General features: G+C 42.6%; 1 protein-coding gene and 1 non-coding gene across 2 annotated transcripts in view; one reads left to right on the top strand and one right to left on the bottom strand.

The window, feature by feature from the left end:
* Positions 1-406: 406 nt before the first annotated feature.
* Positions 407-511, bottom strand: LOC131828459 (small nucleolar RNA U13). Its single transcript, XR_009352465.1, has one exon. It is a non-coding gene; the product is annotated as a small nucleolar RNA U13 (small nucleolar RNA).
* Positions 512-1,657: 1,146 nt separating this feature from the next.
* LAPTM4B (lysosomal protein transmembrane 4 beta) overlaps positions 1,658-26,648 on the top strand; it is a 74,967-nt gene continuing 49,976 nt past the window's right edge. Inside the window, exon 1 of the mRNA XM_059165961.1 lies at positions 1,658-1,976. Within this exon, the coding sequence (XP_059021944.1) occupies positions 1,878-1,976 (99 nt within the window). The 5' untranslated portion in view covers positions 1,658-1,877. The remainder of the gene's footprint in view (positions 1,977-26,648) is intronic.

Genomic DNA, 26,648 nt, shown 5'->3' with positions numbered 1-26,648 from the left:
CTCACTGACGAGGATGTTTGTTAGGAGGAATGTGACATTCCACCAGGAACTCCCAATTGTCTTCGTGTTAGTGTCTCATCAGAGGGAAAAACAGCCTTGGCTTAACAATAACTAGGCCTCCAATATCCTGACCGTCTTCTTTACCGTGACAGCCCTTTTTAACATCCCCTTTGTCCTCACCTACCCAACTCCTGTGTATATAATCAGGCACTCCTCAGGATAGCGGGGCAGCAGCTCTTCCTGCCCATGGGTCCTGTCCCCATGCTTAATAAATCACCATTTTGCACCAAAGATGTCTCAAGAATTCTTTCTTTAGTCATCGGCTCCGGACCTCACCCCACCGAACCTCACCTATGTTCTAGAACTTCATCATCTGTCAAATAAATCTTTTTTTTTTTTTTTTTCACGTCAGATGAGTAATGTGCCGAGGTTGTAACAAGGTTTAGAGGGTGGCACATGTCACACAGAAGCGTGAACACCCAATCATCATGCTTATGAACTATGAAAGGATCTAAATAAATAAAATCTTAAAAAAAAAAAATACCTATGGGTATAACTGAACATTAAAGACCCCAAAGAGAAAATTATCTCAGGTGTAAGAGAAAACAGAAATTTGTAGTCACAAAACAAAACAACAACTGATCTTCATCCTCCTTTCTGATGATCTCTCGCATGTTACTTATTACTTCCAATTAAGGGCCCACATCTGACATTCTCTGGAGACGCCCCGGTCCCTTTGGATCCAGGTTTAAGCGACACACTAAGAATGTGACAGCTTTACAGTCTTATCAAACTAACTGGTCCTGCACGGAAACCACCTCATCGCACATTCTCCTTCCCTCCAGTATAACCCCTCCTTAAGAAATTTAAATCTGACCCGTTTTTCTCTTGCTCCAAGTCCGAAACCAAACTTTGACATGCACTAATAATCTAACTCAGGAGATGTTTGGCTTGAAGGGTAATTAGATGCTAACCCAGGGCGAGGGTTCTTTGAGACCAAACAACAAATGGGAGGAAATAACCCCCAGCTGGAGCTATCTTCCAGTAACCCCCCCTCCCCCGGTCCGCGTTGTGGCCTTCAGAGCCCATGCGGTAGTAATTGGCTTGATTGTTTCTTCAGAGCTGCAGTCATGATTAAAAATGCTGCCCGAAGCACAGCGAGGATGTCCTTGACACACATCCTATTTTCTGGGAAAAAGGTTACTACCACGGTAATTGAGCTGGGAAGCGGAGACAAATTGCTCCGGGTTCCAGCAGCGGGTTCAAAGGACTGCTGTTGACCGGAATCGCACACACCCTGCAGTTTTTCCTCTCGCAGTTTATAAGATAACAATGATAGTATTTGCATCTACAGATTATCTGCAAAACTGAAGTAGAAGGGAAGAAACCGCAACCGAGGAGACTAGAAAAGAATCCAAAACGCCGGACAGAGTTACACAAATGACCACAGGAGAGAGGGGGAGGCCCGGAACTCCCCCGCGGGGCTGCTCCGGGACCGGCCCGGGACTGCAGGGGGGAGGGGAGGAGAAGGGGTGCGGGGCGGTGGTGCAGGATGATTGATTTCTCTGCCCCGGGCCGGCGGCGCCCGCAGCTGGCTGGAGCCCACGGTGACATCACTGGCCCCCGGCGCGGGTCACGTGGCCCTCCCCCCCTCCCGCTCCTCCTCCTCCCGCTGCCTTCGGAGCGCAGGGTCCGGCCGCAGCAGGCGCGCGGAGCTCTCCCGGGAGGCGCAGGCCACTGGCGAGCGGGACCCGCGGCAGCAGCGGCAGCAGCGGCGGGGGAGCCGGCAGCGGCCGCGCAGGGAGTCCCGAGCGACGCGACCGACGCTCCTGCAAACTTGGGCGCGCGCTCGCGCTACGGCGCCCGCAGCCGGAGCGATGAAGATGGTCGCGCCCTGGACGCGGTTCTACTCCAACAGCTGCTGCCTGTGCTGCCATGTCCGCACCGGCACCATCCTGCTCGGCGTCTGGTACCTGGTGAGCGCGGCGACGACGCGCGGGGGGCGCACCTGCCGGGGAGACCCTCCCCCCACCCCGGCCCCTGGCCCCAGGCCCGCGCGCCCTGCACACCGCCTCCCCCCTCCCCCCTGCGCCAAGTGTGGCTTCGGTGTCTGGCGACGCCGGCGCTAATCTGCCTGAAGTTGTATTATTAGAAACTTAATTCCCTGCACGAGCCTGTCCGCGATCCCCGGCGCGGCCAGCCTGCGGCGGGGGTCCGGCCGGGGGCCCGGAGTCGGGGGCTGTGTGGCCGCGGCCGAGCCCGCCGCTTCCGGGAGAAGTGCTCCTGCGGCCCCCGAGCCCCCGGCGGAGCCGCCGACCACGTGCTTCCCAGCCCTTCCTTTCTTCTCCGCGCCCGGAGGGCCGTGACCGGCAGGGTCTTGGGGTGGGTGACCGAGTGCGTCGTGTTCCCCGCTGCGGTCACGCTGGCGGCCGGACGTGCCCTTTCTCCCTGCCCGCGCCGGTCTGGCGTCGGGTTTGCGGGACCGTCTCCTGCGCGCGTTCGGGTCCGGAGGAGAGACGGTTGGGGGGGTTCTTGGCTCACTCGGTGCCCGAGCCCCTCCACGTCTGGTGGAAAGCCGTTACTCTAGGAAGGGATTTGCTTGTGGTTGACTGCGTTTCAGTCCGTCCCGGGAAGCCATTTTACACCCACTTACTTTCCTGCCCGTTGACAGGTGATCCCTGTACCTTTCTTACCGGCCACAGCCAGCAGATCTGATCTTTTTTTTTTTTTTCTCCTTTTTATAGGTCGGATCTTTTAAGGACTTGTTTGTTTGGGGGAGCAGTGATTCCTGGGGGCAGTGAGGAAACCTGATGGAGCTTTCTGGCCCTGTGCCTGCTCCAGGTTGATGGTTGGCATCCCAGGACCGCATGCACCAACAGAGTCAGATTCCGTTGCATTTCGGGTTTTGTGACATCACGATGGGGAGTTAGACCCGAGCCACTGTGCAGTGAATACCACTGCATCCTGAGGAAATCATGGTGCCAAGACGGCATATTGAACTTTTTAGTGAGAATAAATTCTTGATCATAAGAGTTTTTTGTTGTTGTTGGTTCATAGTCACTTTTTCGATGTAGAATGAACATCCTGTCGAATTGTGGTGTTGTGCCATATTAAGCCAAACGTTTTCCCCCAGGTTTATGGTGTTCCCTGCAGTATAGTTCAAGTTTCCTTTAGTCAGTGCCTATCATAGGCCACACAATAGACATCTTTTGGCCTTAAAAGCTTTCAAACAGATCTTTGGTATGAGTGGATTCTTTCTGTGCAGTCTGAATGCAGATAGAACATCAGCATCTTGGCTCAACGCAGACTTCGCTAGGAGCCAAGAAATGCTTTACAGAAATTTTAAAATTACAGCAAAAGGATGGTAGGTGGCCTCAGAATAGGGCTCTTATTGATAGTCAAGGTGGACTGTTGTATATAAATGTCTTGTGTCCTCCTTGAAAATGTTCAAAACTGCAGACTTGCAAGTACACCAGCAAATGTAATTTGTAAAATCTAGGGCACTGCATTAGGCAAATGTACTTACACGATCTACAGGAAAGATAAATCTACTTGAGCCCTGTTCTTGGCTGAAATCCAACCAGACAGCATTGGTGTGAGAAAAGGAAAACATTCTGCATGCTTCGTCTACTGTTTGAACTTGCTCTTTGTGGAAAGTAGTTACTGCTGTGTGTGTTGTAGCATTTGGAAACAGCATGGCCTTTTGAAAGATAATTAGAAAGCTTTCTAGCAGATGGAAGGATGTGCCCTTTGGTAAACCTAATAAATGGGAAACCTGGCTTTAGTACTAGTATTCTTCCTAAGAAGTCTTTTGCATTTTGTAGAACAATTTGGACTTGCGAGTTTCACTCATACCTTTACGTATAATTTGGGTATTCAAAACTTGATTTCACATGAACATTTTTTTTTAAGTTTTTATTTTATTTATTTATGACAGAAAGAGATAGCGAAAGAAGGAATACAAGCAGGGGGAGCTGGAGAGGGCTCAATCCCAGCGTCCTGGGATCATGACCAGAGCCAATGGCAGATGCCTAGTGATTGAGCCACTCAGGCGCCTCATCTCATGAACATTCCTTTTTTTTTTTTTTTTAACAGATTTTATTTATTTATTTGACAGAGATGACAAGTAGGCAGAGAGGCCAGCAGAGAGAGAGAGAGAGAGAGAGAGAGAGAGGAAGCAGGCTCCCTGCCGAGCAGAGAGCCGGATGTGGGACTTGATCCCAGGACCCTGAGATCATGACCTGAGCTGAAGGCAGAGGCTTAACCCACTGAGCCACCCAGGCGCTCCACATGAACATTTCTAAGATGAAGGAGCAGGGTCACTGAGAGCAAGGCACCTCTTCCTCCCTCTCACTCCACCAGCCAGCTGGATGGCATAGGGTCAGTTATCAGATGGGGAGAGTTTTAATTTAAAAAAAAAAAAAAAAAAGGATAGGGCTATGGGAAAATATTGAAATAAAACTTTTTTTTTTTTTTAATTTTATTTATTTACTTGAGAGAGAGACAGTGAGAGAGAGCATGAGCGAGGAGAAGGTCAGAGGGAGAAGCAGACTCCCCATGGAGCTGGGAGCCCGATGCGGGACTCGATCCCGGGACTCCAGGATCATGACCTGAGCCGAAGGCAGTCGTCCAACCAACTGAGCCACCCAGGTGTCCCCAAATAAAACTCTTTAAATGAATTATTGCCTGTTACAGGGGCACCTGGGTGGCTCGGTGGGTTAAAGCCTCTGCCTTTGACTGACATCGGGCTTTCTGCTCATCAGGGGGCCTGCTTCCCCTCCTTTCTCTGCCTGCTGCTTTGCCTACTTGCTATCTCTGTCAAATAAATAACTAAAAATCTTCATTAAAAAAATTATTGCCTATTACACCAGAAAGGTAAAGTGGATCTTTGTCATGCCTTTTCTGATTGCTGTTTCCTACCCCACTAGCATTTACTAAGGCCCTGTGTGCCACGTACTATACCAGATGCTTGGCATATGCTCAATTTTTACATACTCCTGGTGCGGTAGATTTTCTAAACTTTGTTTTATGAATGACAAAATAACGTAATTAAAAAAAATAGAGGCCCAGAGAGCATAAGTGATTTGCATACAGGCCCATGGTGGGTTTGTGGTCCCTGTGATGTTTTTAGTCAGCCTGTTTCCTCTTGTTCTTACCTTTTAAAAGTTTTGGGTGTGTTTTGCTTTTGCCTTAGAATAACAAAAGTTTCCTTTAGTCCAGTAATAAAGCATATTGATTTCAGGTGTTTATTTTATTTTATTTTATTTTATTTTATTTTAAAGATTTTATTTATTTATTTGACAGAGAGAGATCACAAGTAGGCAGAGAGGCAGGCAGAGAGAGAGAAAGGGAAACAGGCCCCCTGCTGAGCAGAGAGCCCGATGCGGGACTCAATCCCAGGACCCTGAGATCATGACCTGAGCCGAAGGCAGCGGCTTAACCCACTGAGCCACCCAGGCGCCCATTTCAGGTGTTTATATTGGAAATCAGTTTCTTATTTTTTCCTTTTAATGAGGCTTAATTTACATATGGTGGAATCCATAGACATGTACAAATGCTGACAAAGGCATGCACTTTGTGTATCCCACACGCCTAGAAGACATTTCCAAAACCTCAGAAAGTTCCCGTGTCTTTCCAGTTAATCCCTGCTACCCCTTTATCCTCACCCTAAACGACAGTTTTACTATTCCTATAAGTGGAATTATACTTTATGTGTTTTGTATCTGGTTTATTTCACTTAGCATTACCGTCCTTTAAATTCAATCATGTTAATTGGAGTATATTAATAGCTTGATGCTTTATTGCTGAGTATTTATTGTATGACTAAATCACAATTTATTTGTCCATTTGCCAGATGGTGGACATTTGGGTTATTTCCAGTTTGGGGCTATTTTGGATAATGCTGCTCTGAACATTATTGCTCAAGGTTTTTTTTTTTTTTTTTTTTTTTTTTTAAAGATTTTATTTATTTATTTGACAGACAGAGATCACAAGTAGGAGAGATGCAGGCAGAGAGAGAGGAGGAAGCAGGCTCCCTGCTGAGCAGAGAGCCCGATGTGGGACTTGATCCCAGGACCCTGAGATCATGACCTGAGCTGAAAGCAGAGGCTTTAACCCACTGAGCCACCCAGGCGTCCCTGCTCAAGGTTTTTTTAAGAAAAGATTTTATTATTAGAAAACAGGGGTGAGGGGAGGTGGGGGGGGTAGAGAAGCAGGCTCCTGCTGAGCAGGAAGCTCAGTGCAAGGCTCCATCCCTAGACCCAGGGATCATGACCTTCGCTGCAGGCAGCTGCCCAACGACCGAGCCACCAGGCCCCCCTCTTCCACAAGACATTTTGTGGACATATCTTTTTATTTCTCTAAATACCTAGCAGTGGAGTTGCTGGTTATTGGGTAGAAGTGCGTTTAACTTTATAAGAAACTGCCAAGCAATTTTCCAACGTGGTTCTCTTTTACACTGCAGCCCTCAACGTGTGAGGTTCCAATTGTACCACATTCTTGTCAGCATTCAGCATGTCAGTCATTTTAATTGTAGCCATTTTGGTGGGTATGTAGTTGCAGCTCTTGGTAGTTTGAGTTTACATTTCCCTTAGGACTAACGATGTGGGGCGGTGTATCTTTTGCTTATGGGTCAGTCATAAATCTTCCTTTGTGAATTGTTACTTATTGCCTATTTTAAAATTGGGTTTTATTTTTCTTTTCCTTAATGATTTGTAAGATCTCTTCATGTATTTTAGATTCTGGTCCTTTGTTAAAGATTCATTTTGTGAATGTTTTCTTCCAGCGCGAGGTTGTCTACCCACTTTCTTTTTTTTTTTTTTTTTTTTTTTTTAAAGATTTTATTTATTTTATTTGACAGAGAGAGATCACAAGTAGGCAGAGAGGCAGGCAGAGACAGAGGGGGAAGCAGGCTCCCTGCTGAGCAGAGAGCCCGATGCGGGGCTCGATCCCAGGACTCCGAGATCATGACCTGAGCCGAAGGCAGCGGCTTAATCCACTGAGCCACCCAGGCGCCCCTCTACCCACTTTCTTAATGGTGTATTTTGCTGAAAAGTTTGTTGTTGTTTTGAGACAGAACGAGAGAGAGAGAGAGAGAGAGAGAGAGAGAGAAAGGGCACACAGGTGCACAAGTGCTGGTCGGTGGGGGGGAAGGAGGGCAGTTAGAAAGGGAGAAGCGGACTCCCTGCTAAGGAGGGAGCCTAGCTGTGGCTCGATCCAAGGACACTGACATCATGAACTGAACCAAAGGCAGACACTTAATCAACCGAGCTACCCAGGTGCCCCAGTGAACAGAAGTTCTTAATTTCTTTTTCTTTTTTTTAAATTTTATTTACTCATTTGACAGATAGAGGTCTTAAGTAGGCAGAGAGGCAGACAGAGAGAGAGGGGGAAGCAGGCTCCAGGCCGAGCGGAGAGCCAGACGTGGGGCTCGATCCCAGGACCCTGGGATCATGACCCGAGCTGAAGGCAGAGGCTTTAACCCACTGAGCCACCCAGGCGCCCCCAGAAGTTCTTAATTTCTTAAAAAAGATTTTATTTATTTATTTTTTATTTGACAGAGATCACAAGTAGGCGGGGGTGGGGGTGGGGGTGGGGGTGGGGGGGCGCGCAGGGAAGCAGGCTCCCCGCTGAGCAGAGAGCCAGTTGCTGCGCTTGATCCCAGGACCCTGAGATCATGACCTGAGCTGAAAGCAGAGGCTTCACCCCCTGAGCCACCCAGGCACTCCAGAAGTTTTTAATTTTAAGTTCAGTTTGTCAATTTTTTTTTCCCCTGGTTAGTAGTTTCTAATACAGGAAAAGAAGAAAAAAAGAAGAAAAAGAAGAAAAAAAAAATAAACCCAAAAGATAAACCGAGAAATTATTGCCTACCCCCAGATTGTGAAGATACTCTCGTATATTTTTTCTAAAGCTTTATGGCTTTATTAGCGTTTATATTTCCATCTGTGATCCACCTCTGATTTTTGTGTTAGAGTTTTGTTTTTGTTTATTTTAAAGGGCAGGTTAATCGCTTAGCCTAAAAAGTAGAATGATTATATAACCCTTAATAACTGTAAATGTTTTCAGAGAGACAAGTAAGATGATTATCCATCTTCTCAGGGAAAGAGGACGGATCTGTCGTGGATTGCAGAGGGATCATAATAGAGCACTTGATGAGGGCTGATTGCTATATAGTCTTCTGGGGTTTCCACTCTTTCTTCATCAAAACTTCCTGTTCTAAACCAGAATCCATTAACTTCCTCCCCAAGTTCCCCCACACACTAGCCTTTCTCCCACCATCTGTCTGGATTCCTCAGCTGTGCACCTGTTTTTCCTGCCACCGTGATCTCCTCTTGATTCGCTGTCTGTGTCCTGCCTCCAGATTACCTCCTTATTCTATCCTTTCTTCTCGCTATCATTCACCTCATTTAGGCTTCCATTAGCACTCACTTGGCTGTTACAGTAGTGTTTCTGTTTCTAGCTTTACCATTAACAACCCTTTTTAAAAAAGCCTATTATAGATGCAGTTCCCAGAAGTATTTTTCTCAGACACAATTACAAACTTGTTGGCCTGCTCCTAAAAACTTTGGCTCTCTGTCCTAGGGAAGTCCGTGTATTTCATGACCCGCGTGTTGTAAGCCAACTTCAATTGGCTTAAACCCTCAGTTTCAAGTCATTGCAAAAATCCCAAGGTTCATTCTGATTTCGACAAACCTAAGTTATCTCTCCGTCCCTGAACCAAATAGTAGACCAGGGATATGTGACAAGGATATCAGATGAATTTAGGTCTGGGTATTCTCCTGCCCTTAAACTGTTGACTGGGGAAAGATGTGAGCTGGGGATGGGATTAACTTGGCTCAAAACACCAGTTCCAAAGCAGAGGGATGAGTCATTTCCCAGAGAATCTGAGATTGTTACTGGGAGGAAGACACCAGAACAATGCTTCCTGATCCTTAGGCTAAAGCCCCCATTTTTTTTTTTTTTTACGGAATGTGTTTTACCCCAGGGACCTGAATTTCCCTTGACATATTCACACAAAACTACTATTCTTTCATTGTTTTATTACGTGATTTTCTTTTTTTTTTTTTTTTTTTTTTAAAGATTTTATTTATTTATCAGAGAGAGAGAGAGAGAGAGCAAGCACAGGCAGACAGAATGGCAGGCAGAGGCAGAGGGAGAAGCAGGCTCTCCGTGGAGCAAGGAGCCCGATGTGGGACTCGATCCCAGGACGCTGGGATCATGACCTGAGCTGAAGGCAGCTGCCCAACTAACTGAGCCACCCAGGCGTCCCTATTACGTGATTTTCTTTGAATGTTTTAAAAGAGGTGTACGGGTAATTGAAAGCATCTGAACTTGACACATGGGATGAGTATGCCTTTGTTTATGTCATCCTTTTCATCATCACCTAAGTGTGTTTTAGGCACGTAGTCTTTGAGCAAATATGTACTGAATGCCTCTTTGTATTTGTACTCTATTCATAAGGTAGTTGGCCATGTATCAGATTATAAAGGATAAGAGAGGTCAGAGTAGCTAGCATCATTAGCTTTACAACCTGACCTTTCAAATAACCAACCGGTTCACTTTGAAAGTCCCACTATGCTAGTGTACCCAAGCCTGATGGATTTCTTTGTATCCTGAGAAATTTTGGTGTGATAAATACTGATTTCTTTCTTTTTTTTTTTTTTTTTGGGGGGGGGGGGTCTGGGTGATAATACTGGATAGTAAAACCAACAGCTTGTATTTGTAGAATGATTGATAGTTAAAAAAAATATTTTATTTATTTATTTGACAGAGATCACAAGTAGAGAGAGAGGAGGAAGCAGGCTCCCCGCTGAGCAGAGAACCCAATGTGGGGCTCAGTCCCAGGACCCTGGGATCATGACCTGAGCCAAAGGCAGAGGCCTTAACCCACTGAGCCACCCAGGCGCCCTGATTGATAGTTTTTAGTGGATTTTCCCATTTATTCTTAGTTAAACCTTAAGGCAGTAGGTTGGGGCTTGTAGGTGGTCATATGCTCATTTAAGATCGATAGTTTCCTTTTAGCTGTCAGATTCTATGACTTAACCTTTAAGTCCAGGACAAGATATGAACTAAATACATAGTACTTAACCTGATCCTTATTGTCTAGTGTTTTCCCTACTATACTAGAGTGTAAAAGCCTGAAATACTAGGTCATACACTTGGGATTTTATTCTGTAGGCAGCAGGGAGGCATTGCAGAATTAGGAACAAGAGTGATAGGATGAAAGCAATTTCTTTCCCCAGTGTAAGACTGTTCTGTTTTCTCTTGGTCAGTAATGCACTGTATTTATTTTTTTCCTCCTTACATTTTGACCCTTTACCCATTTCTCTGACCTCCCACCTCCTGCCTCCAATAACCCTCATTTGTTCTCTGATCTCGTTTTATTTATTTATTTATTTATTTATTTTTTAAGAGTCTGCATGTAAATGGCGTTGTCTTTCTCCGACTGACTTATTTCACTTAGGATGATGTCCTTAAGGTCCATCCATGTCGTTGCAAATGGCAAGATTTCATTTTTATGCTGAGTAATATTCTGTCGTGTATAAAACGTCACAATTTCTTTATCCATTTGTCTGTTGATGGACACTCACAGTGTTTTCATATCTTGGCTGTTGTAAATAATGCTGCAATCAACAGGGGGGTACAGATACCTTTTCAAGTTAGTGTTTCTGTTTTCTTAAATACCTAGAAGTGGAATTGCTGGCTCATATGGTGGCTCTGGTTTTAATGGTTTTTTTTTTAAGATTTTTATTTATTTGTCAGAGAGCACAGGTAGGCAGAATGGCAGGCAGAGGCAGAGGGAGGAGCAGGCTCCTGCCAAGCAAGGAGCCTGATGTGGGACTTGATCCCAGAGCTGAAGGCAGCTGCTTAACTAACTGAGCCACCCAGGCGTCCCTGTTTAACGTTTTGAGGAAACTCTGTGATGCTTTCCATAGTGGCTATACTGGTATACATTCCCACCACCAGTATACCCTTTTCCCCACATGTTCATCAATGCCTGTTAACCTCTTTTTTCCTTTTGATATTAGCCATCCGAACAGATGTGAGGTGGCATCTCTCTGATTCTGATTTGCAGTTCCCTGATGATGAGTGATGTTGAGCATCTTTTCATGTGCCTGTTGGCTGTCTGTATGTCTTCTGTGGGAAAAGGTCTATTCAGATCCTCTGCCCGTTTTTAAATTAAATTTTTTTTGCTGTTGATGTATAGGGGTTTTTGATATATCTTGGAAAGTAGTGGCTTATTAGATACATGATTTACAAGTACTTTTTCCCAGTCAGTAGGCTCTCTTCATTTTGTTGATGGTTTTCTTCGGTGTGCAGAAGCTTTTTAGTATGATGTAGACCCACTTGTTTTTGTTGCTTTTGCTTTTGGTGTGAGATTAAAAAATCCTCACTAAGAACTATGTCAGGGAATTTATCACCTGTATTTTCTTCTAGGAGTTTTAAGGTTTTAGGTCTTACATTCAGGTTTTTAATCCATTTTGAGTTAATTTTTAAAAAAAATTCATTTATTTGAGAGAGAAAGGGGGAGAATGAAGGGGGCTGGAGGGGGAGAGAGAGAGAGAGAATCCCAAGCAGAATCCCCACTGAGCGTGGAGCCTGGCACCGAGATCTCGGCCTAAGCCGAAAGCAAGAGTCGGAAGCTTAACCACTGAGCCACCCAGGTGCCCCCATTTTGAGTTAATGTTTGTGTGTGATGTAAGATAGTGGCCGAGTTTCATTCTTTTGCATTTGGCTCTTTTCTGAACACCATTCATTGAAGAAACTCTTCTTTTGTTACTGAATATTCTTGGCTCTGTTTTGTAAATTAATTAACCATATATACACGGGTTTCTGTTATGTTACCTTCCATGATCTGTGTGTCTTTTTATGGCAATACCATACTGTTTTGATTATTACAGCTTTATAATACAGTATGAAATAGGAGTATGGTGCCTTTAGCTTTGCTCTTTCTCCAGTTTGTTTTGATTATTTGAGGTTTTTTGTGATTCCGTACAAATTTTAGTATTGTGTGTTCCCTTTCTTCGAAAGATACCATTGGGATTTTGTTACGGATTATACTGAATCTAGCTTGCTTTGGGTAGTATGGACAACTTCACACCATTGATTCTTCCAATCCATGAGCCGGAATATCTTTCCGTTTATTTATGTCTTCATAGTTTCAGTACACCAGTCTTTTTATCTCCTTGAGTGAGTTTATTCCTAGGTGTTTTATTCTGTTTGACAGAATTGTAAGTGGGATTGTTTTTTATTTCTGTTTCCAGTAGTTTTATTATCAGTGAATAAAAATGCAACATGTTTTTGAACATTGATTTTTATATCCTCCAACTTTAATGAATTCATTTATTCTAACAGTTTTTTGATGGAGTCATCAGGGCTTTCTGTATATAATACGTCATCTGTAAATAGTGACGGTCTTACTTTTTTCTTGTCCATTTGGATGACTTTGATTTCTTTTTCTTGCCTGTTTGTTGTGCTTAGGACTTCCAATACTATGTTAAATAAAAGTGGTGAGAGTGGGATATCCTTCTTTTGTTCCTGATCTTAGACGAAATGCTTTTAGTTTTTCACTGTTAAGTATGTTAGCTGTGGGCTTGTAATATGTGGCCATTTTTCTTAAAGGATTTTATTGATTTATTTGATAGGCAGAGATCACAAGTAGGTAGAGAGGCAGGTAGAGAGAGAGGTCCTCCTCTGAGCAGAGAGCCTGATGCAGGGCTTGATCCCAGGACCCTGAGATCATGACCTGAGCTGAAGGCAGAGGCTTTCACCCACTGAGCCACCCAGGCACCCATATGTGGCCATTTTTATGTGGAGGTATGTTGCCTCTATAACCAACCACTCTGTTGAAGAGTTTTCATCATAAATGTATGTTGAATTTTGTTGATTAACTTCGTCTGCATATATTGAAATGATCATCCGATTTTTAGCTTTTGTTTTATTACTGTGATACAGTACATTGATTTGTGGAGGTTGAACCATCCTTGCATCCCTGAGGGGGAAAAATCCTCCTTGATTATGATACATAATTCTTTTAATGTATTGTAGAATTTGGTTTGCTAATATTTTCTTGAGGATTTCTACTTCTATGCTCATCAGAAATAGTGGTCTGTAATTTGCTTTTCTTAAAGCATCCTTGTATGGTTTTGGTATCAGGTCAGTACTGAACCTCATAAAATTGAGTTTGGAGGAGTTTCTGCCTCTTCTATTTTCTTGGGAGAGTTTAAGAAGGATTGGTATTATTTCTTTGAATGTTGGGTGGAATTCATCAGTGAAACCATCTGGTCTTGGCCTTTTGTTAGGAGGTTTTCGATTATGAATTCAGTCTCTTTACCAGCAGTCAGCCTGTTCAGATTTTGTTTCATCATGATTCAGTCATGGTAGGCTGTAGGCTTCTAGGAATTTATCCATTTTCTGTAGATTGTCCAGTTTGTTGGCATATAATTTTTCATAGCAGTCTCTTATGATCCTTTGTATTTCTGTGGCATCAGTTGTAACATTTCCTCTTCATTTCTGATGTTGAGTTTCTTTTTCCCCTGGTAATTAGGTCTAGCTAAAGTCTGGTCAAGTTGGTTTTCAAAGAACCAGCTCTTAGTTTCATTGGTCTTTTTTATTGTCTTTTTCATTTCTATTTCATTTATTTCTGCTCCAATATTTGTTATTTTCTTCCTTTCATGAACTTTGGGCTTCCTTTTTTGTAGTTCTTGCAGTGTAAAATTAGATTGTTTTGAGAATTTTCTTATTGCTTGATGTAGATGTTCACCACTGTGAGCTTTCCTCTTAGAAGTGCCTTTTTTTTTTTTTAACATTTTAAAAATTTATTTGACAGAGAGAGATCACAGGTAGGCAGAGAGTCAGGCAGAGAGAGAGGAGGAAGCAGGCTCCCTGCTGAGCAGAGAGTCTGATGCGGGGCTCCATCCCAGGACCCTGGGATCATGTCCTGAGCCGATGGCAGAGGCTTAACCCACTGAGCCACCCAGGCGCCCCAGAAGTGCTTTTGCTACATCTCACAAATTTAGATATGTTAGAGTCCATTTTTACTCATTTTAAGATTTTTAAAAATTTTTCTGTTGATTTCTTCTTCGACTCCTTGGATGGTCAGTAGCATATTTAATCTCCACATATTTATAACTTTTCCAGGTTTTTTTCATGTAATTAAAATTTCTAGTTTCATATCACTATAGTCAGAAAAGATACTGTATGGTTTTAGTAATTTTAAATTTGTTAAGATTTACTTTGTGGCCTAAGTATGATACGTCTTGGAAAATGTTGCGTGGGCATTTGAGAAGAAGGTGTTTTTTGTTGCTTTGGATGGAATAGTCTGTGTATATCTGTAGTCCATTAGGTTTAATATGTTATTTAAGACCAATGTTTCCTGTTGATTTTCTTTTTTTTCTTTTTTTTTAGATTTTATTTATTTATTTGACAGAGATCACAAATAGGCACAGAGGCAGGCAGAGGCGGGGGTGGGAGGCAAGTAGGCTCCCTGCTGAGCAGAGAGCCCGACTGTGGGGCTGGATCCCAGGACCCTAGGATCATGACCTGAGCTGAAGGCAAAGGCTTAACCCACTGAGCAACCCAGGTGCCCCTCCTGTTGATTTTCTATCTACATGATCTATCCTTTGATGTAAATGGGATATACCCACCTGTATTGGTGTCTGTTTTTCTCTTTAGACCTGTTAATATTTGCTTTATGTATTACGGACTCCTAGGTTGTGTCATAAATATTTACAAATGTTATATTTTGTTGTTGGATTACTCCCTTACTATTATATAATTATATTCTTTGTCTCTTTTTGTAGATTTTGTTGTTGTTGTTTTTTTTTTTAAAGATTTTATTTATTTGACAGACAGAGATCACAAGTAGGCAGAGAAGCAGGCAGAGGGAGAGGAGGAAGCAGACTCCCTGCTGAGCAGAGAGCCCGATGTGGGGCTCGATCCCAGGACCCTGGGATCATGACCTGAGCTGAAGGCAGAGGCTTTAACCCACTGAGCCACCCAGGCGCCCCTGTAGACTTTGTTTTAAAGTCTATTTTATCTGATGTAAAGCTTGCTTTTGGCTTTCATTTGTATAGAATATCTTTCCATCCTTTTACTTTGTCTTTGTGTGTCTTTACCTCCAAAGTTAGTTTCTTATAGGGAGCATATAGATGGGCCTCATTTTTTTAATTCATTCAGCCACTCGGTCTTTTGATTGGAGAATTTAGTACACTTGCATATAAAATAATTATTGATAGGCATGTATTGCCATTTTCTTAATTGCTCACTGGCTGTTCTCTTTGTTTTTTCTTCTCTTACTTTCTTTAGCGGTATACTTCTGTTCTTTTCCCTTTATCTTTTGTGTATTCACTATTGATTTTTGTTTTGTGGTTACCATGAATCATACATATAACCACTTCTACATGTAAATGTCTATTTTAAGTTGATAACAGCTTCTCATTTTTTTTTTTACTGCTTTTTGAAGTCACATTTTACACATGTACTCCTCTGAATTATTGTAATTAAAGGCATTTTTACTACTTTTTTGTCTTTTATTTATTTTTAGAAATATTTGTTTATTTTGGAGAGAGGGAGCATGCATGTGCACACATGCAAGTGGGAGGAGGGGCAGAGGGAGAGAGTCTCCAGACTCCAGACTGAGCGTGGAGCCCAGTGTGGGGCTTGATCCCACACCCATGGGGGAACATGACCTGAGCCACAACCAAGAGTTGGCCACTTAAACCTGAGTCACTCAGGCACCCCAACTTTTGTCTTTTAACCTTCATACTAACTTCATAAATGATTAATCCACCACGTTTACTATGTATTTACCTTTGCAGTGAGATTTATCATTTCTTAAGTTTTCTTATTTCTAAGTAGTACCTGTTTTTTTCTCTTCAACCTTTCTTGGGAGGCTGGTGTAGTGGCAATGAATTCCTTTAGTGTTTGCTCACCTGGAAAACTCTATACATCCCTTCACTTCTGAAAGATAACTTCACTGCATAGAGTATTCTTGGTTGGAAGTTGTTTTTCTTTCAGCACTTTGAATATATTGTGCCTCTGTCTTTTAGTCTGCAAAGTTTCTGCTGAAAATTGCTCATAGTCTTGTGGGGGGGGGTCCCTTGAATGTAACAAGTTGTTTTTCTCTTTCTACTTTTATTTTTATTTTTTTAAAGATTTTATTTATTTGGTGCAGAGAGAGCGAGAGAGAGATCACAAATAGGCAGAGAGGCAGGCAGAGAGAAAGGGGGAAGATGTTTGACAGAGATCACAAGTAGACAGAGCGGCAGGCAGGCTAAGAGGAGGAAGCAGGCTCCCTGCCTAGCAGAGAACCTGATGTGAGGCTCGATCCCAGGACCCTAAGACTATGACCTGAGTCGAAGGCAGATGCTTAACCCACTGACCCACCCAGGTGCCTCTCTTGCTGCTTTTAATACTCGGTTTTTAAGGGATGTTAAAATAGGGCGCCTGGGTGGCTCAGTGGGTTAAGCCGCTGCCTTCGGCTCAGGTCATGATCTCAGGGTCCTGGGATCGAGTCCCGCGTCGGGCTCTCTGCTCAGCAGGGAGCCTGCTTCCTCCTCTCTCTGCCTGCCTCTCTGCTTACTTGTGATTTCTCTCTGTCAAATAAATAAATAAATAAAATCTTTAAAAAAAAAAAAAAAAAAGGGATGTTAAAATAGCAGGCTCATTTAGGTGGCTGAAAAACTAGAAAGGATGTGTTAGAGTCCTTCAGATACGATGTGTAGAAAATACCAGTTCTTTCCACCATCAGTCTCTGATTGGCTAAGGCTGTGGATAATATGGCTGGGGATTTTCATCAGTTAGTGAATGATACATCTAGACTTGACATCTAGACTTTGTCCATCTGAATTCAGGAATCAAATAGATTTGGGTAGTGAGGAATACTGAAATTTTGAGAGATGCCCAGTGAGCTCTTTTTACAAAGCATAGGTACCCTCTGCCACCACCTAATACAAAGGATCAAGGGTAGCTCTATAAAATACTGGCTGGGGAAGATTTCAGTGATACGTATTTAGTTATTTTTTAAATTGAAATGCAATTAATATACAGTGTTATATTATTTCAGGTGTACAGTATAATTCAAAAATTCTGTACATTTCTTTTTTTTTTTTTAAAGATTTTATTTATTTATTTGACAGAGAGAGAGATCACAAATAGGCAGAGAGATAGAGAGAGAGATGAGGAGAAGCAGGTTCCCTGCTGAGCAGAGAGCCCAATGTGGGACTCGATCCCAGGCCCCTGGGATCATGACCGAGCTGAAGGTAGAGGCTTAACCCACTGAGCCACCCAGGTGCCCCCCAAAATTCTGTACATTTCTAAGTATTCAGCAAGATAATGCCCCTTACCTATTTTGCCCATTCCCCCACCCACCTTCCCTGTGGTAACTACCAGTTTGTTCTCTGTATCCAGTAATATCTAATATGTTTTTCGGCTTTTGTTGCACATTATGATAGATGTTCTGCAGGATGTTTTAAAGATACGTTGGCCGAGAAATAAAGATTGCCATCAAACCTGTCATTAATATCAACTTCTCTGGGGCCCACTCTAAATATATCTAATTAATTATTAAAGTATTAAACATGAGTTCTGCACTGTGATGTGTATTATGTTTCACTAAATGTACAACATACTTACTTTGTTAACTTTGAATCTTTGTCATAAAGGAAGAGGCCACATTTTTCTCTTCTCACCTTGTCCCCTTTGGGGCAGATACATTATTGTCCATAAAAGGATGCTATAAAAGTAGTAGGGCGCCTGGATGGCTCAGTCGTTAAGAAGTATCTGCCTTCAGCTCTGGCCAGGATCCCAGGGTCCTGAGGACGAGCCCCGCATTGGACTCCCTGCTCAGTGGAGAGTCTGTTTTCTCCCTCTCCGTCTGCCTGCCTCTCTGCCTACTTGTGATCTCTGTCAAATAAATAGTCTTTAATAAAAAAAAGGATGCTAGTAGACATAATACGTGAGCTCTAGCAGCACAATTTACTACTTTTTACTTCTCTCCCAGATGCCTTGGCTCTTAGTAGAGTTTCTGGAGCCTTAAGAAGAGTTCTTAAAAAGCTGTAAACTGGTTAAGCTATTTTTACTTGAAGAAAAACAAAAATTAAGTGAAAATCACACTTCTTTAGTTGCTTTTAACAACATGCTAAAGGTTTAGAGTTGCCTGTTGGCAGTTGCAGCTTCCAAGGGAGAATTATTTCCTGGGAAAATGTGAGCACCAAAAGATGCTTAAAAGAAATATATTTTTTAATTAGTAAAAATAAGTTTGAGCTCTTTCTTTTATTGAGCTTGAGCTGCTAAAATTACATAGCACTAAATTAGTATTGAATGATTTGAGTAGTTAAATAACTTTTTATGAAGACCATCTGTTGAGTCCAGCTTCATAGAAAAGATAATATTCAGGGCTAAAAATACCAGGTCACCAATCTGAGTCAGTATGTCTTCTGACTGGGCTTAAAGAGAAGGGTTTGCTTCTTGATAGACCTCTGTTGAGACCTCGGTTTGTATTACCCCAATCTTGATCTAGCACTGCTAGTCTAGGAGTTTTTGTTTTTGTTTTTCTTCTTCTTCCCTTTTAAGGTATCATTGGATTTTCTGATATCTGTCTCTTTTGTGTTATTATTAATTTTAACCTTTGTATTTGTTACGGTGTAGCTAGAATTTTGTAACAGAGATTTCAGATGCAGTACTTAGGCAGGATTGACGTTTCTCATGTAACATTCCAGGGTTGGTAGGCTTTTTGTTCTATGAGGTCACTCAGAGATCTCTTCTGCTGGGGCACCTGTGCCATCCCAAATTCATGGATTCCTTCTCTGGTTCTGAGGAGGCTACGTCCTTTAGCCTTGTCTGCAGGGCTGGAAACAGCTCACCAGTACTGTGTTTTCTGACCTGCTGGAAGGGACAAAGGACACCTGGAGGACAAGCAACTTGTTTTTTTTTTTTAAGGATGTGAAATGGAAATGACACACATTGCTTTCACTTACATACCAGTCGTCCAGAGTGAGACCTATGACCTAACTGCAGTGGAGGCTGGGAGATGTTACATGCGCTGGGCATTTATGTATCCGGATAAGCCTATGACTGTGAAAGAAGGGAGAGCAGATTCGGGGGATATCTACTAGTCTGAGGTGCCCCCGAAGGGTGGCCTAATTTTTAAGATCCTGTTGCCCAGTGGGCAAACCTGTACTGCCAGCAGGATGCTTTCTTTAATTTCCAGTCTACAAAGCGGTACTGGTTGGTTCTCAGTACTTCGGCGTTCCTCTCCAAATTGGGAGTTAATAATACTAAAAATAAATAATCATAAATTGTTACTAAAAAGTATCACAGAACACTTTAAATAGGTCATAAAAATAGTTATGACTATGGAAAAAACTAAGTATACAAATGCAAATGCATTTTTCCCAAGGTGTGCTGCACTAACGGGGTTTTTAATGGGCTGCATAAGAATTTTTTAAAAAGACAAAATGAAGGCCACACAAACATCATTTTCAGTGTGAAACTGCATATGGTCATCTATATCAGACATAAAAGGCAGCTAGCTTATAGATTAGAAAACTGTTCATTGTGCTTCTGGGTTAAGGAGTTCCCATCTTGGAAGAAAATAATTGCAGGAAATTTAAGCCTAGAAGTTAACGCTAATACTTAACCCAGTTTCTTCCCGCCTTCCCTCCCTCCTTGCTTTCTCCCTTGTCCATTAACAGATTTTTTTTTTTTTTTTAACTGTGTGTTAGGAAGTGTGCCGAGTACAGTGGTGATTCAGCATAAACCCAGTCCTTGCCAACATCCAATCTGTGGTCTAGTGGAGGAAATAAGTATTAATCAGAATTAATAGAAATAGTAATCATACAAGTGAATATTGGCATGTAAGGGTGACGAAGATGGTAGAGAAGAACGTGTGGCCTTGTGATAAGGCGTGTTGGAGGGTTTGGGGATGGGAGTGGAAGAGATGTGGGGCTTGATCCCAGAACCCTGGGATCATGACCTGAGCCGAAGGCAGAGGCTTTAACCCACTGAGCCATCCAGGTGCCCCAGACATACACTTTAATAAATGCTTCTTTCCATATATAAACAGTTCAGCATTATGGTTCTAAAACATGTCTAAGAGATGGTTAGACTGTATCATTGTAGGTGATTTTAATTTGACAGTAAAGACTTTAAGAGGTTAGCTACCAGGTTATACTTAAGTAGCTTGTTTTCTAGAATTCCAGGCTATGTTTCAACTATAGAAGTATATGTTTTTTGTCTCAATTTTTTTTAAAGATCTATTTATGTATTGGGGCGGGTTGGGGGGTAAAGGGGGGGAGAGAGAGAGAGAGAGAGACTGAGTCCTTAATAGACTCTGCACTGAGTACGGAGCCTGAGCCACCCAGGCGCCCTTGTCTTTAATTTCTTACATTCGTTTTTGCTTGGGGATGTTTTGAATATATTGCTATTTCGTTAGAAGATTTTAACTCTATAAAGTACAATATAACAACCCTGTTATTGAATTGGATGCAAAATTTATAGTCTAGTAGGTGTCTGTTACAGACTGCACTTTGATTAGCGAAGACCTTGCATTTATGCGTTTCCCTTTCTCATGAATTGCTGCAGGAATCAAGTGTCCTTGTATATATTAAAACTAAACAGGGAGTAAAGAATATAATCACTTAAAACAGTCTTTGAAAGCATATTTTACGGTAATCCAGATTGTTGGAATAGGATGGTTACAGATAAGGACTAACAGACCTAATGAATAGAGCCAGTCAACACAGAGACTGTTGTTTGCTATACAAAAAATTAATTAGCTATTTTGCACTTTTATATCTTTTCCAAATGCTAGTCTTCTGACCCTTTCTTTATTTTTTTTTAGATTTTATTTATTTATTTGACAGAGATCACAAGTATGCAGAGCAGCAGGAAGAGAGAGTGGGAGAAGCAGGCTCCCCACTGACCAGAGAGCCTGATTCGGGGCTTGATCCCAACACCCTGAGATCAGGACCTGAGCCAAAGGCAGAGGCTTAACCCACTGAGCCACCCAGGCACCCCCTTCTGACCCTTTAGTATGTGATACTTTTTCTTATTTCTTTTTCAAGATTTTTTACTTTTAAGTAATGGTCTGCACCCAGTGTGGGCCTCTGATTTATAGCCTTGAGATCGAGAGTCCCGTGCTCCACTGAATGAGCTAGCCAGGCAACCTTGTGATACTTTGTCTTATGCAGAGTTTAGGTCTCCATAGCCTGTTCCAAAACAGGCTCCGGGCGAGGTCAGTCTCTTCATATTCAGAGATCCAGAATGTTCTTCAAGATGTAAAAGGGAGCATGCTTGTTCTCCTCAACTACCTCCTCCACTTCCAAGTCTCCTGGAGGCTCTTTGGACAGTATTTCTCTCTCTGGCCTCCTCTGGGGGACCAAACTTTGCCTTCTGTCCAATGTCCAGCTACTCATAGATCACATGGGCCCTGTATTCTGAGAGCATCAAATGGCGCCTCAAGCCTGAGAGTGATGTTCAGATCACAACCAAGTCCATTCGGAGAAATGGGCATGCTTCTGCTGGGGTGCCATAGAGGTTTCCTTTTGCTTGCTCTTAACCTGCTTGAGGGTGGATAGCGGGAACATTCCCTTGGAAAGAATTCTGAGCATGCGCCAGGGGATTGGTTGGCCCATTCTTGCAGCTGGAGTCTGTGAACTGGGTGTGGTGGTTACTAGATAAAGCCTGAGGTGGCATTCATCATCAAAGATCAATGACTGAGCCTCAGCTGAGAACTCCGCCCTTGTGTGGGGTTTCCTCTGCTGGCTGAGCACGCTCGTTTGTGGAATGGAATAATAGTCACACTTCATAGGGCAGCAAGACTGCTTCAGTGACAGAAGTTGGTATGTGTGGTGGTGGTGGTTTTCTTGAGGAAGACATGTTCCAAATGATGGCACCGTGGGCTACAAGGTGAATCAGGAGGAGCTCCTTGAATTGGGGGGAAAACATTTAAAAAATTTACCTATTAAAATGTGGCTCTAATACAAGGTACAACTTCCGTTTTACTGCTTAACTTTTTCCCCTACCTGAATGTAACCTGGAGACAGCCCTTTATTAGTTTATTATAGCTTCAGCAGCGTAAAGCATCAGCTGTAATTATCATTCAGTTCAGAGGACTGACAAGAGTGGCGTGTTTTTATGTCCTAGGACTGTCTCTTGATACTCAGTTCTTTTTTTTTTTTTTTTTTTTTTTTAAAGATTTTATTTATTTATTTATTTGACAGAGAGAGAGATCACAAGTAGGCAGAGAGGCAGGCAGAGAGAGAGAAGGAAGCAGGCTCCCCGCCGAGCAGAGAGCCCGATGCGGGACTCGATCCCAGGACTCTGAGATCATGACCTGAGCCGAAGGCAGTGGCCCAACCCACTGAGCCACCCAGGTGCCCTTGATACTCAGTTCTTAGTCATTTAGTCTGATACCCTAAAATTATTTGTGCTGTAATCTTTTGTCTCTCAAGATTTCCAGAAGTCTGTTACATTCTGGTGTTAATAATGTCATTTCCCTGTGAAGTCTTTAGCTTCTCCCTGAGCGAGTATAGCAGAATTCCTTTTCTCTGTGAAGGAAACATCCAGTTTATTTGACTGTCGCCCCCACTAGACCGTAAGCTACCTTGTGTTGGCCATATGTATGTGATGCTTAGCATAGTGCTTGGCCTCTATTTCTTGCCTAATAGATCATTTCTGAACAACTGAATGAATTATTTAATGAATGGTATTGCATTCTGCATTTTACTTGGTTGTTGATGTGTTTACCCCACCAAACTACTCATCTTTGGGGTCAAGGACCACGTGTATAGCCTAGTCTCAGACAGAGCATTGGGGACATAGTAGGTGAATTGATATAGTCCATTTCTTTCTTTCTTTTTTTTTTTTTTTTAAAGATTTTATTTATTTATTTGACAGAGAGAAATTACAAGTACACTGAGAGGCAGGCAGAGAGAGAGAGAGAGAGAAGGAAGCAGGCTCCCTGCTGAGCAGAGAGCCCGATGTGGGACTCGATCCCAGGACCCTGAGATCATGACCCGAGCCGAAGGCAGCGGCTTAACCCACTGAGCCACACATGCGCCCCGATATAGTCCATTTTTTAGGGAAATAGGATTTCACCAAAAATCCAGAATGTATTTACCACAGTTGATGGAATTGAAATAGTAAGTGTCAGAAACTTATTTCAGTATCAGAAAAGGACCATATAGATGGTGTGATTTGAACATGAAAGCATGTGTGGATCAGAGTTCTAAAATTAGATTTAAAGGTACTTCAAATACAAAGTTCAAACCTTCATTTTGTTTTGTCTGTTGATGTTGGACCCAAGTGAAAGGCACATCTGCCATTATTATCTTTTTAAAATTATTATTATTTTTTAAAGGGGGTGAGGGGCAGGAGAGAGAGAGAGTCTTAAGCAGGTTCCATACCTAGCACTGAGTCCTGGGTGGAGCTCAGTCTTAGAAACCTGAGATCATGACCTGAGCCAAAATCAAGAGTCAGACTAAGCTACCTCAGTTTAACTGACTGAGCCACCCAGGTACCCCTGCCATTATTAGCTTTAACTTTTTTTTCAAATATTGGAGTATAAAAATTACCCAGCTGGGGCGCTTGGCTGGCTCAGCTGGTGGATGGAGCATGCTAGTCCTGATCTTGGGGTCATGATGAGTTTGAGCCTCACGTTGGGCATTGAGATTACGTTAAAAAAATTTTTTTTTTTTTAAATTTGCCAATTATCTGAAAACATCTGAATATAATCTATATTTTTTATTTTTAACTATTTTTACTGTATTGCACACATTCAGAAAATGCACCAAATACAAACAATTTGGTTATTGCTAAACAGTTATGTAAGTCTGACTCTTAAAGGTCACCCTAGAGATGACCACATAAACCCTTGGCTTTTTTTTTTTAAGATTTTATTTTTTGGGGTGCCTGGGTGGCTCAGTGGGTTAAGCCGCTGCCTTTGGCTCAGGTCATGATCTCAGGGTCCTGGGATGGAGTCCCACATCGGGCCCTCTGCTCAGCAGGGAGCCTGCTTCCTCCTCTCTCTCTCTCTCTGCCTGCCTCTCTGCCTACTTGTGATCTCTCTCTGTCAAATAAAAAAAAAAAAAAAGATTTTATTTTTTTACTTGACATATCACAAGTAGGCAGGGAGGCAGGCGTTGGGGGGGTTTGGGAGCAGGCTCCTCTTTGAGCAGAGATCCCGTTGCGGGGCTTGATCCCAGGACCCTGGGATCATGATCTGAACTGAAGGCAGAGGCTTAACCCAAGGAGCCACCCAGGTGCCCAACCCTTGACTTTTTAAAATCTCCCATTAACTGGTATTTTCATCCACTTCCTGGGCAATGCAAGGATTTAAGATCGGTTCAGTTCCGATTACTGGCTCTTGATTTATATGCTGTTATCTATTTTCAATCTGCTACTGTTTTGCACCTGTAAGTCATTGTTACTGTGTTAACAATGTTCACAATTGAGAATATAATTACCATTTCTGTTATTATTCTTTCTTTGTACATCTTCATTCTTTTTTTTTTTTTTTTAAAGATTTTATTTATTTATTTGACAGAGAGAGATCACAAGTAGACAGAGAGGCAGGCAGAGAGAGAGAGAGGGAAGCAGACTCCCCGCCCAGCAGAGAGCCCGAAGGGGGACTCGATCCCAGGACCCTGAGATCATGACCTGAGCCAAAGGCAGCGGCTTAACCCACTGAGCCACCCAGGTGCCCCCATCTTCATCCTTTTCTCTGACATCATTTTTCTTATGCCAAACCAATACCCTTCAGTGCTTTCTTTACTGCTAAACTTTTGGTAACACATTCCCTCAGTTTTGTCCAAAAGGATAACTCATTAATTTTTTTGCATTTTGTCTAATGGGCTAAATTCGTCGGCTGTGTTGATTTGGCTACTGCAGTTTTTAATTCTAGAGCCCCCCCCCCTTTTTTTTAACTAAAGATTGTTTTTACTTATTTGACAGACAAGATCACAAGTAGGCAGAGAGGCAGGCAGAGAGAGAGAGGGAAGCAGGCTCTCCGCTGAGCAGAGAGCGCAGTGCAGCGCTCGATCCCAGGACCCTGACTGCGATCATGACCTGAGCCGAAGGCAGAGGCTTTAACCCACTGAGCCACCCAGGCGCCCCTAGAGCCTCTTTATTTTCAAATCTATCCTATCCTTTTTTTTTTCAATGCTGCTAGTTCCCTTCCAAAATTCTCCTTGTATTTTTTCTTTATCTCCTCGATTTTCATAAACATACCAACTTTAAAGGGCATGCTCAGTAACTTCAGTGTCAAGAGTAGCTATGTTTCTCTTGTCTGTTCTTTTTGCTGATTCTTGTTCTGAGAGTCTTGTCTTTTCCTGTCTGCTGTATTCTGATTATCTTTCTGCACCAGGATTTTAATAGTTTTTTTTTTTTTTTTTTTAAGATTTATTTATTTATTTGACAGACAGAGATCACAAGTAGGCAGAGAGGCAGGGAGAGAGAGAGAAGCAGCCTCTCTGCTGAGCAGAGAGCTGGACGCGGGGCTCGGTCCCAGGACTCTGAGATCATGACCTGAGCTGAAGGCAGAGGCTTAAACCACTGAGCCACCCAGGTGCCCCAAATCATATAACATTTTTATATTTTAGTTTTCATTTAACATACTATGAACATTTTTTATTGTTAACACTTAGAAATACGATTTTTAATGCTTAGGATTTTATTATTAAGCCATTCTCCTACTTTTGTTTCATGTTTTCATTATAGATAAGTATATAGTCATTTTTGGACAGCACTTTCTGTGCGAATTTCTGGTGGTTGTGTAATTATTATCTCAGTGGGTTTGAGTGTTACTAAGGTTCTCTTATTGAGGCTTTTAAAAAATGAGCTGATAATTACATGTAACATTTTCAGTTGTTTAAATGAAAGCTGTAGATATCACTGTTCCTTTATTTTTTATTTTTATTTTTTTTAAAGATTTTATTTATTTGACAGAGATCACAAGTAGGCTGAGAGGCAGGCAGAGAGGAAAGGGGAAGGAGGCTCCCTGCTGGAAGGAGCCCTCCCTACATGGGGGCTTGATCCTGGATCCCAGGACCCTGAGGTCATGACCTGAGTCTAAGGCAGAGGCTTAACCCCCTGAGCCACCCAGGCGCCCCTCACTGGTCCTTTAGATGTGATACATGCTTTAAGGTTAAAGAGCATTTTTGATGCCTGGAGAATATACAAGGGCCTAACCATTTAAGTAATTGGACAGAAGTTGAATTTATTTACATATGGAAGTAATCATTGTCAAGAACAAGGAAAAAATATGGGACACCATGGGAACACTTTGTAAATAGAATGCGAACAGTTTGTACACGACCTACCAAAACATACTAAGGAAGTCCAAGTGTAAGTGAGCATTAGCTGAACAAGATCATAAATATGCCTGCTCTTTGTTCTACATTTACATCGGCGGTGGTAGTTATATAATCTGCTCCTGGCAAGTCCTGACGTCGTCTTGGTTCTCGTTTGGGGTGACATTTCATTGTTTTTTGTTTGTTTGTTTGTTTTTGCTTTTTTTAAAGATTTTATTTATTTATTGTAGGCAGAGAGAGAGAGAGAGGAAGAGGAGGAAGCAGGCTCCCTGCTGAGCAGAGAGCCTGATGGAGGGCTCCATCCCAGGATCCTGGGATCATGACCTGAGCTGAAGG

This window comes from Mustela lutreola, chromosome 3 (assembly GCF_030435805.1).
Source record: "Mustela lutreola isolate mMusLut2 chromosome 3, mMusLut2.pri, whole genome shotgun sequence".
Classification (NCBI taxonomy): Eukaryota; Metazoa; Chordata; class Mammalia; order Carnivora; family Mustelidae; genus Mustela; species Mustela lutreola.
The sequence above is the reverse complement of the archived record's forward strand: the minus strand, read 5'-3'. Positions and strand labels throughout refer to the sequence as shown.